This window comes from Rhinichthys klamathensis, unplaced genomic scaffold (assembly GCF_029890125.1).
Source record: "Rhinichthys klamathensis goyatoka isolate OS25496 unplaced genomic scaffold, OSU_Roscu_1.1 h1tg000197l_1, whole genome shotgun sequence".
Taxonomy (NCBI): domain Eukaryota; kingdom Metazoa; phylum Chordata; class Actinopteri; order Cypriniformes; family Leuciscidae; genus Rhinichthys; species Rhinichthys klamathensis.
The window spans coordinates 1570603-1582411 of NW_026606723.1; the positions used below are offsets into that span (position 1 = coordinate 1570603).

An 11809-nucleotide genomic window follows, 5' to 3' on the forward strand; every position below is an offset into this window, starting at 1 on the left:
CATCAGAACATAAGACAAGTCCGTGAGACTTTATGGAATCTTGTATTCTTTTTAAATCAAGTGATTATTCCTTGTAGAAATGTATTGAAATGTAAAGAAAAATGGACAGTATATCATATTTGAGTTTCTATTTTGTTTATTCTCTCTCATTTTTTTTGTCAAATTAAATATTGATATAATATTGGTCATATTTTTTGTCCCTTGTGAAAAAAAACACGTTTGACTCACTGTTGACCAAATGGCACCGAATGAATCCCAAAAACAGGTTGAATGAACCATTCTATGTATATCCAGTCTAGTGTTTTATTCCATTTAGGAACCTTTCTTCTGTTTCTCCATGGGTTTATTTATAACAGCCGTTCACCCCATGAATTGTGCGTTATTCATTAAAGAATGACTTGAAGAAAAGAAAAACCCAGGCGCTATAAACAGGAGCAAAGGCACTAACGTGCATTGTCTGGAGTGAGAGATGTAATAAATAAAATTTCCTATATCAAAACCGTGCCCCCATACTAAGAACATCACAGTCTCAGCAAAGAACCCATTATGTATACATTAGACATTTAGCTCAGGGAGTGACAGAACAAATGTATTTCTACTATGCAATAATACAGAAAATAAAAATTTGCACAGAATAATTTGTCATAAATTTCAAATGTAGCCAGATAATATTTGGCACACACATCTCCAGATTTCATCCCATTCTTTCTCGTGTAGAAAGAAAACTCATATTGTGCCAATGAATGTGTCAGGTACAGACCATAAGACTTAGCCATGGACACAGACATTAATCTTTGATCTAGTGGCAAACAGACTTACGGTGTTTGTAACAACATCCTGAAGGAAAATGGAAACCCTTGTCCAGCAATATCTTCTGAAACTCCAGAAAATGACCTTAACAATGACTTGGGTTGAGAGGTTACTTCAGGCTTTAGGAAGCAATGTGTGATGTACAGTATATGAAAGAGAGTATGTGAGTGAGAAAGAAAATAAAAAAGAGAGAGAACAACCTGTTGTATTTCCCAGGGAGAGCCTATAACCAATGAAAGAGACCTCTCCAAATCTTAAAGTCCACTGTTTTAAACTGCTTGCTCACAGGAGCATGGTGAACGGTTTCTCCAGGAACTTGCGGAACTCAGCCAGCCACTGGGCACCGACAGCACCATCTACCACCCGGTGATCACAGCTCAGAGTCACCGACATCATGCTAGCCACGTCAAACCTGCGAGAGACACAGAAAATGCAGGAACTATTTTAAGAGCTTCATCTATATTGGGTAGATTAGGGGTTGAACTGACTAGTCGACCTTGATGCAATGCCGTGACGCTTTAAGCTTGACGTCGACTAGTCGCGTTGATCATGTGACACTATTATTGCGCTAATTTTGATACCACCAACGTGGCCACGTTGCAGACGACAACAGATGAAGAGCCCAGAGGGTCACTGCAGCAAGAAAGCAGCAGTGGTACATCAAGTGTGTGGAAATACGTCACAAACTTAACACTAGATATTGTTGAAAACGAAAGTAAAAGCATGACGCACGCTCATTGTGTTTTACCGGGAAATGAGAGTTCAGTCTCTTTATTAAAATCATTAAAACATTTTTTTTTCATATATTTATTTAAACAAATTAATGATTTATCTCTAATTCACCCGCAATTAATTGGAATATTATTTTGTATAACTTGGATCAGCGCATCACTAACGCGCAGATGTGAATTTATAGCTTTTTTTTCTTTTCTTTTTTCATCCTAAATGATGAACCTGGCCACTTCATGCGTTTCTGTGAACTGATAGCCATCCGATCGTGAAAAGACCAGGTGTAAATGCCCTCCGAAACGCATTCGAGACCGATTTAAATCCAGTCGCTCAAACCGCTTCAGGAGGTGGTCTGGGCCGCATTCCAGACGAAACTGGACAAGTGTAAATGCATCTGGTTGTTGAAACCACATATGTAAATTGGACTCCTCCCAACAATGCTAAAAACAAAAGTGTGAAAACGTGTTATAGGCTATATGTCATGTTATAGTCAGATATGACGACGCTTCTGCAACACGCATCACTGCAAATGAGCAGCTGAGCATCTATTCATCAAGCCAACGTGCAAACTATCGCAAATCAAAGTGAAAGTAAGTCGCAGATGCTTAACACATAATCATCTTCGTTAAAAGTAAAGCAACAAAATGATCTTGGGCTGTTGCCACTCTCTCTTATTGCTGTCTTTGATTTTGAAATTAAGTTAGCTGATGATCAATAAAATGCAGCTCGAACTGTTGCTTTCGGTGACGTGAACCCGTTAAATCTGCATATAGCGCGGGGTTTGAAGATCGAATTTATATCCGTTTTGCGAAAACACATTTATGTGACCAGGTGTAAATGGAATCGTTTTGATAAATCAGATAGCTATCCGATCTGAGAAAACGCATGAAGTGGCCAGGTGTAAACAGCCCCATTATGAGCTGTCTGTCAGCATCTGTATAATTTTCTGCTAATAAATTGCAAATTGTGGCATGTTGCAAAGCAGTCTCATCTCTTGTATTTTTATGAATGACGTCAGCGACTAGTCGACGTCGACTCGACTTTGATGTCATAACAGTCGACTTCAAAAAATCTAAAGTCGTTCAACCCCTAATGTGGAGTGATGGCAAATTGATGTCCTTGCTCACCCTTTTTCGTTGTCTGCAGGCAACAGTCTCTTTTCTGAGCCACCCACAGCCAGAATGCAGGCTTGAGGAGGGTTAATGATTGCTGAAAAATTCTTGATGCCATACATGCCCAGATTCGAAATAGTGAAGGTGCCACCCTAGAAATCCAAGAGTGTTTATGTAATGTATTTTTATATTACTTTATTTATATGCATATACATATATACACACACACACAGTATACACATATGTACATACATATACACAATGGGTCTCATTCATGAAACATTCGTAAATATACGAGTAAATATGCGAGTGATTTGCGCGTAAAGAGACCTTCCCGAAAACTCTTCTCCTGATTCACAAATACTTTGTAAACGTCAGATGTGATAGTGAAATGTGTGTGTGTGTTAATGAATTCCAATCAGTCGTAAATGGGATGCGCGTGCACGTTCATTCTCAATTACCATAAATCCCGCCCATTAAATCCGACTGACAACTATATATGGGCATCATATTATGACATGAATGCGAATGAAAAAAAAAAATTCTCAGATGCAGAAATTGAAGTTTTATTATCAGAAGTTCATTCAAAACGCCACATTTTATTTTCAAGCGTACATAGTGGCGTATCGGGTCCTAAAAAAAAAGGAAGCTTGGCAGCATATTAGATGTAGTTAATGGAGTTTCATCTGTTAATCGAACATTCCCAGAAGTGAGAAGAAAATGGTTCGACATTAAGCTTGAGAGCAAAAAACGAATTAGTTCACTTCGGAAAAATAGTATTCAAACTGGAGAAGGACCAACATCGCAGATGCTATTACTGGCTCTCATAATAAGAAAAACCGTATGTAATTACTATATATAATATTTTTTCAAAATGCTGTGCAAATATGTACCCGATTAAGGTGAATTAAAATGCAGCCTTATTAATGAGGAAAACGTTCGGGTGTTAAGCGCACTATTTACGTGTGGCTGGGAGCAGGTGTAGATTTCTTGTGTACCAACTAACATTTGGAAAATACGAACATTTTAATGAATCCGAAAATTTACGCCAGAACCACTTTACACAAATTTTCACAAAAATTCGTTCTGCTCGTGTTTCATGAATGAGACCCAGTGTGTGTGTATATATATATATATATATGCACAGAGTCACTTAGATAAAAAAAAAACTAACACTTTTTTTTAAATCAAAGGTTGTACAGGTCCTTCTCAAAAAATTAGCATATTGTGATAAAGTTCATTCTTTTCCATAATGTAATGATAAAAATTAAACTTTCATATATTTTAGATTCATTGCACACCAACTGAAATATTTCAGGTCTTTTATTGTTTTAATACTGATGATTTTGGCATATAGCTCATGAAAACCCAAAATTCCTATCTCAAAAAATTAGCATATCATGAAAAGGGTCTCTAAACAAGCTATTAACCTAATCATCTGAATCAACTAATTAACTCTAAACACCTGTAAAAGATTCCTGAGGCTTTTAAAAACTCCCAGCCTGTTTCATTACTCAAAACCGCAATCATGGGTAAGACTGCCGACCTGACTGCTGTCCAGAAGGCCATCATTGACACCCTCAAGCAAGAGGGTAAGACAGAAAGAAATTTCTGAACAAATAGGCTGGTCCCAGAGTGCTGTATCAAGGCACCTCAGTGGGAAGTCTGTGGGAAGGAAAAAGTGTGGCAAAAAACGCTGCACAACGAGAAGAGGTGACCGGACCCTGAGGAAGATTGTGGAGAAGGACCGATTCCAGACCTTGGGGGACCTGCGGAAGCAGTGGACTGAGTCTGGAGTAGAAACATCCAGAGCCACCGTGCACAGGCGTGTGCAGGAAATGGGCTACAGGTGCCGCATTCCCCAGGTCAAGCCACTTTTGAACCAGAAACAGCGGCAGAAGCGCCTGACCTGGGCTACAGAGAAGCAGCACTGGACTGTTGCTCAGTTTTGCATGTCATTCGGAAATCAAGGTGCCAGAGTCTGGAGGAAGACTGGGGAGAAGGAAATGCCAAAATGCCTGAAGTCCAGGGTCAAGTACCCACAGTCAGTGATGGTCTGGGGTGCCATGTCAGCTGCTGGTGTTGGTGCACTGTGTTTTATCAAGGGCAGGGTCAATGCAGCTAGCTATCAGGTGATTTGGCCTGGCACCTGCTCACAGTGCCAAAACCACTGGTAAATGGTTTACTGACCATGGTATTACTGTGCTCAATTGGCCTGCCAACTCTCCTGACCTGAACCCCATAGAGAATCTGTGGGATATTGTGAAGAGAAAGTTGAGAGACGCAAGACCCAACACTCTGGATGAGCTTAAGGCCGCTATCGAAGCATCCTGGGCCTCCATAACACCTCAGCAGTGCCACAGGCTGATTGCCTCCATGCCACGCCGCATTGAAGCAGTCATTTCTGCAAAAGGATTCCCGACCAAGTATTGAGTGCATAACTGAACATAATTATTTGAAGGTTGACTTTTATTTTATTTTATTAAAAACACTTATTTTATTGGTCGGATTAAATATGCTAATTTTTTTAGATAGGAATTTTGGGTTTTCATGAGCTGTATGCCAAAATCATCAGAAGACCTAAAATATTTCAGTTGGTGTGCAATGAATCTAAAATATATGAAAGTTTAATTTTTATCATTACATTATGGAAAATAATGAACTTTATCACAATATGCTAATTTTTGGAGAAGGACCTGTATTTGTTAACATTAGTGTACTGTGAACAAACATGAACAGCTGGATTTTTATTAACTAACGTGAACAAATACAGTAACAAATGCATTTCTCATGTTTAGTTCATGTTAGTGAACACATTACCTAATGTTAACAAATGAAACCTTTTGTAAAGTGTTACCATATATACAGTATACATATTTCTGATATCCACATGAAGCACCTAAAGTACTCACCTGGAATTCATGCGGCTGTAGTTTACCATCTCGTGCTTTAGCAGCTAATGAGCCTACGTCTTTGCTGATAGTCGCAAGGCCCTTAATATGAGCATTAAATACAATGGGAGTGATTAGACCCACAGGTGTACTGACTGCGACACTAACATCCACCACGTGATTTCTGTCCGGAGAGAAAAAGTGCTTGATTAATTCAGATTCACTTTCATTTAAACGTCACATCAGTTACTTTACATCTACTGATATGTGAGAAAATACTGCTGCCCTCAAATGGTTAAGATCAGAAGTGCACTGTGGGAGTCCACTCACTGTCTGATAACTGTGTCCATCCAGGAGGAGTTGGCCTCTGGGACCTTTAAACAGGCTAGAGCCGAGGCCTTGATGATGAAGTCGTTGACCGAGAGTTTGATGTTATCAGCTTTCACCTCCTGATCATGAGGGAAAGGTACCATTTAAATCAGGACTACTGTAATGTGGAGCTTATCATCATGTTACAGCCACGGGAAATGAGTTCACTCACAGCATTGAGCTCTTTCCTGAGTTCAAGAACTTGGTCCATATTGACATCAATAGACAAATAATAGTGAGGAATAGTCTGTTTTGACTGCATCAACCTCTGGGCGATCACCTAGATAGCACAGCAGTAAAGAGACAGGCAGGGAAACAAGAGTATTATGGGTAACATAAAAGTCTTCATGTATTCCTAGAGAATATAAAGTGTCTTCTAAGGTCAGTGGACTCACTTTGCGGATGTTGCTGATGGGGATGTCGGTGAAGGTTCCTGTTGGTACAGCAGCAAAAGCAGGGGTGGCTGGAGGGCTGGGTGTGGGTGCAGCAGGGGAAGGTGCAGCGGCTGGGGCCTGGTGGTATGAAAACGATATATGTTATTTAGGTTTAATTAAGTTATTTATTTATTTCCAGTAATAGCAACTATTCTAATTTTTGTCTAGAGCAAAACACTTTTTAATAGATTTAGTTAATGTTAACTCTGGTTAAAAGGTTTTAAGAACTTTGGAATGGCGGGAATTCTGTGGAAATTTGTGCAGCATTATGGCACATATTCTATCTGGGCTTTCTTAAAAGAAATTGAATGACTTACAGGAGTGAGCTTAGGTGGAACGAAGCTGTCGATATCTTTCCTGGTGACTCTGCCATCTGGTCCAGTTCCTATTGACAAAGCAGTAGCATATTCCCAATTCACTGTGAGTGACATCACCCATGCAAATGAAATGAGCTAACAGACAGCATCAAAGTCAAAGCATCAAAGCTCTCCTACCTGTGACTTGGGCAATGTCGATTCCCTTTTCGGCTGCCAGTTTCTTGGCTAGAGGGCTGGCAAACACCCTACCCTTCCTAGGAGCAGCAGGGGCGGCTGGAGCAGCGGCAGGTGCTGGGGCGGGAGCTGCTGCTGGAGGTGGGGTGGCCACCTGAAAAATTAGCTACAATTAAAAGTCATATACACAATACACATATTAAAATGATTTCTTTATAGTTAGGTTAAAGATTTGAATCATTAACTTCTTAAAATTTGGATTAGAACATGTTATGCTTCTAAAAATGTTCTGGGCTGCATTTCCCAAAAGCATCTTAAGCCTAAGTACATTGTAGAACCAGTGCCACCAATGGTCTCTACGGTCAACTTAGCTCACAATGCTGTTGAGAAACACAGCCCTGGCTTAGTGGTTAGTGCATGTGCCAATGTGTGTACATACATTAACAATTTTATAACAATCTTAATATCTTGTCAGAACATATCATGTGCACCACAACCAACAGTAATGTGTTGTAGTCTATTCTTGATGGCCACACCCACAAAATTGGCATGGCGTGATTGCAGTATTGCAAAACACTACAAATATTGCAAAGTGACCTTTCACTTTCGGTCATGGCATGAAACTTGATATTATGATGGCAGTAAAAACAAGACCTTGATTTTCATCACGATGGCCTTTAGGTGGCCGCACAAAAAGTATACCGACATGTGGTTAATAAATACCAAATGCTCTTAATAAATGACTGCTGATCACCAAAACAATTAGGTTAAGTGTGCATAATTAATCATAATTACTTTAAACAGCAGACACAAATAAACAACAGATCTTGTAGAAATGACAGAGCTCTTTACCAGTGCAGGAGCAGGAGGCGGGCTTGCAGCCACACCGGTCTCTACATAGTCTGCAAATGCGCTAATGTCAGATTCCTTTTCCACAATGATGCAGAGAGGAGTGCCGAGAGGAACGTCTCTGGTGCCCTCAGCAATCATTATTTTGGCCATGTAGCCCTCCTCTTGTACCTCAAAACCTGAAAACCACAGGAAGGAATTACTAAACAGTGTTAATGCATATATTAATATCTCATCATACGCAAACAGCAAACTTCTTAAAATCTTTTTTATGCATATACATTTGTGTGTGCATATGTCCAATCAATCATTACTCTAGTCTTCAGTGTCACATGATCCTTCAGAAATCATTCTAATATGCTGATTTGGTGCTCGAAAAACATGTCTTCTTATAATCAATATTGAAAAAAGCTCTGCTGCTTATGTATGTATATTTACACAAACACACATGTATCTATCTATCTAGGGGCCTGTTTACACCAGGTCACTTCATGCATTTTCTCTGACTAAATAGCTATCCAATCGTGAAAACACCGGTTGTAAATGCCCTCCAATAAGCTTTCGAGATTGATTTAAATTCGATCACTCAAACCACTTCAGGAGGTGGTCTGAAACGCATTCCAGACGAAACTGGACAAGTATAAATGCATCTGGTTGTTGAAACCACATATGTCAATTTCACTTCATTAAAAGGTTAAATTAAAATTTAAAAGTAAAATTTTACTTCATTACTAAATGTTAAAAAATAATGGTGTTGAGAGCATGTTATGGGCTAAATGACATGTTAAAGCCAGCGCTACTGCAACAGGCATCACTGCAGATGTGTAGCTAAAAATCTCTTCAGCAAGCCAACGTGAAAACTGCCGCAAATGAAACTGAAAGTTCGCCGTCACACAAACATCTTCATAGTGGTGTTATTGTGGTCTTTGATCTTGAAATTAGTTGATGATAAATAAAATGCAGCTCATATCTGCTGTTTTTGTCAATGTAAACTCTGTTAAATTTGCATATATCGTGAGAATTGAAGATTGGATTTAAATTAGTTTTGCAGAGACACAAGTGTAAATGAAACAGTTTTAGCAAATCAGTAAAAACGCAAGTGTTAAGGTGTAAATAGGTCTTATCTAAGCACCATTGAGTGGAACCAACGGGTTTTGGGCATTGACCACTTTTTCCACCTCATTAGAAATTATGTTATCAATATGTTTAAGGTGTTTATGTGGACAGAGATCTAACTATTACTGTTGAATTATCATAATTAAAGTCAAAATAGCTGACAATTTACCGATTGTTGCCTTATCGGTCTCAATTTCAGCCAGCAGGTCTCCCTCACTCAGCTTCTCACCCACCTTCTTCTCCCAGCGCTGCACTGTGCCCATAGTCATGGTGGGAGAGAGAGCTGGGAGAAGAACCTAAAGAAAGCAAGACAGCAAGTTAATGACGCCATGCAATAATATACTTGCTTATGCTTAGACCGGCCAATATCCCAAATGCTTTCACTTCTGAATTTGTTTGTAGTCACTTTAATATTTGGTCAACATCTCATCCTACCTTCATATGAGGTGGGTAGGAGCTTCCAGGAACTTGTGGCGCTGCAGGAGCAGCAGTGGGCGCTGCTGGAGGGGGAGGGGCAGCTGCAGGGGCGGAGCTAGACATTTTATCCACTGTAAAGTCCTTAAATGCAGGGATGAGGTCAGGACTAAAGGTCAAAAGACAGATGATGTAAATTAAGTGGGAAAAACAAGTACACATTAATATTATACATATCAAATCACACAATATTGAATTGTCAACACGGGTATCAAACATGCAAATTTATGCTTTTATTAAAAGCCAAGATCAAGACAGTATAATTTAGTTACATCACATACGCCCTTCTTATGATGCACCATTTATCTGTCCTACAACATTTTAAGGACATAAAGTTTATTATGTAATATGTATTATGTAAAACAAAAAACATCAGATCTTATGATGCTCTGTATCTTGGCACTGCAGATAGAAATTGTGCTTACTTGTCAACGGTAATACAAATGACAGCTCCAATGGGCACATCTCTTGTACCCTCAGAAACCAAAATCTTGGCTAGGTAGCACTCCTCCAGTAGTTCAAATCCTACTGTAGCCTTGTCTGTTTCAACCTGACCAAATCAAAACAGAAGAATTAGGATTAGATCAGAATTATAACATGGGGCTGTTGAAAGCCTGGTTCGGATCGGTTGACAGACATTCTAATCTAAGCTGTCCTAAGGAATTATTTAGTTTAATATTTTTTATCTACAATAAAATTAAACAATCAAGTGGCTTCTTGGTGGCAAAACCCTGAATATGCCTCACCTCAGCAATCAGATCTCCCTCATTAATTTTGTCACCTTCTTTCTTTTCCCAGCGTGCAATAGTGCCCATCTGCATAGTGGGGGACAAAGCAGGCAGTTCCACCTGTAATAGAATGAATTAGGTTAAACAGAAAGCTGTAAGCATTTGGCATAAATGACTATCAAATCTTCTCAGCATAATATATGATCTGCATTGAAATGGTAGTTAAAAGGTTTTGTTGCTTTTAGATTTCTATAGCTACTCAGGATTCCCACACCTTCTGACTATTGCACTATAAAATACTATATTTTTCGCTTATTTAACTTATGTTATAGAGATTGGACTAATAAATTGGTTTAAAAGTAGTATAACTGGAAAAATGTATATTCAATCACTAAAGAAATATTCTAGACTTTCTCATAACTTCTTATAATTGATTTGTGTTTTCTAGGCCTGGAAAAGCACAATAAGTTTGTGACTGTGGACACAGTTTTATGTTCTGAGGCTAAAAATTGAGATTATGTTAAGCAGTATGAGAAAATGTTACGCTGTCTCGAGTGACAGTATGTTTCGTATAGGCATGAAAACATTGATGGACCTCTGACAGCCCACAGAATTCATGACACATATACTTCTAGACTGAGCATCTTGAAGGTGACACCAGCAAAAGAAACGCAGTGTTGCAATATAGCAGTTCTTAAAGAGACAGTTCATCCAAATACGCATATAAATTTTTTTTTGGACAACGTTTACTCTCCCTAATGTTGTTGTTCCGAAACCGTATGAGATTCTTTCTTCTGTGGATCACAGAAAGAGATGACAGATGTCATAGTGACAACGTCGGTCACAGTTCACTTTCATTAACTTACGTAGAAAAAGACGCAATGATAGTAAACGTTGACTGAGGCTGAGTCCCTAACATCTATTTTTGTGTTCCAAGTCAAACGTTTTTGGAAGCACATAACATAGGTAGCTTAACTTACCCTCTGATGGGGCGGTAGACTGTACACTCGCATGCTTTGACTGAAACTAGCCGTTTGGCTTCGCAAGACCCATGGTCTGTTACTGAAGATGCTGTTGTACACACGCCGACCATGACACAAGCTCCGGATCCGGACCGGGCCGTTGGAGTGGTATCGTTTGAGATGATGGCATGACACCGGTCCGGGTCGAGGACTGGCAGCAGTAGCAGGGCCCGAGAGGACACTGGGCCGGGTAAGCCTGGCAGATGGGCGCACTCGCAGCGCTAAACGCAACATTTTATAAGTGATGACCCCGTAACACTTCGCTGGATTTAAGTAAGGCTACTCTGGTATCAGAATATCTGACACCTGTGGTAGCAGCAGCAGTCTGTTCTCCCCAAAACGTACAGAACAACCTCACTTTCCAATGACCTCCCCACTCAAAACATCCCACTTTACGACACTCCTGCGCTTCGTCCTCCGGGTGACGCACAAGGGTTGCCAGATTTGTAATTGAATTACCGGTATATACAATAATAGAAATATATCACTTTTTTAAAAAAAGAAATCCTAATTTTGTTTTTTAATAGGTGAACTAGCGAAAACAGCAACGTTTCTGTGAAAAACGCTGTACAATTATTTACTCCTTTAAATGGTGGATTAAGATTGTAAAAACATGGCAACCTTCAAGCTGTCAAAGCCGGTGTCGTAAAGTATGAAGTACTGACGTAAAAGTGCCGTCAAGCACTTTCTATCCATCCAGAAGTTGTCTGGACCACTTTGCATTCTTCCACAAATCCTGTATTGAAACTCAAGTTTGATTTACCTATAAATAAAACTTACTCTC

At 39.5% G+C, this 11809-nt stretch overlaps 1 protein-coding gene across 1 annotated transcript; it reads right to left on the reverse strand.

The window, feature by feature from the left end:
• Window positions 1–568: 568 nt before the first annotated feature.
• Window positions 569–11437, reverse strand: dlat (dihydrolipoamide S-acetyltransferase (E2 component of pyruvate dehydrogenase complex)). Its single transcript, XM_056263036.1, has 14 exons — window positions 10984–11437; window positions 10022–10123; window positions 9701–9825; window positions 9237–9384; window positions 8971–9097; window positions 7689–7864; window positions 6840–6990; window positions 6663–6730; window positions 6307–6423; window positions 6084–6191; window positions 5873–5991; window positions 5564–5726; window positions 2667–2803; window positions 569–1222 (listed from the first exon to the last, which is right to left on the reverse strand). The coding sequence occupies exons 1-14, from the start codon at window positions 11257–11259 to the stop codon at window positions 1093–1095; spliced, it is 1947 nt and encodes a 648-aa protein (XP_056119011.1). The 5' UTR covers window positions 11260–11437; the 3' UTR covers window positions 569–1092.
• Window positions 11438–11809: the final 372 nt, after the last annotated feature.

What these genes read in the sequence shown, in the direction of transcription:
- dlat (XM_056263036.1), bottom strand. Translation starts at nt 11,259, where the DNA reads ATGTTGCGTTTAGCGCTGCGAGTGCGCCCATCTGCCAGGCTTACCCGG. An exon ending in GTCTACCGCCCCATCAGAGG is followed by an intron (nt 10,124 to 10,983) that starts GTAAGTTAAGCT and finishes ATTCTATTACAG; the next exon opens with GTGGAACTGCCTGCTTTGTC. An exon ending in TACAGCCGCATGAATTCCAG is followed by an intron (nt 2,804 to 5,563) that starts GTGAGTACTTTA and finishes TTGGATTTCTAG; the next exon opens with GGTGGCACCTTCACTATTTC.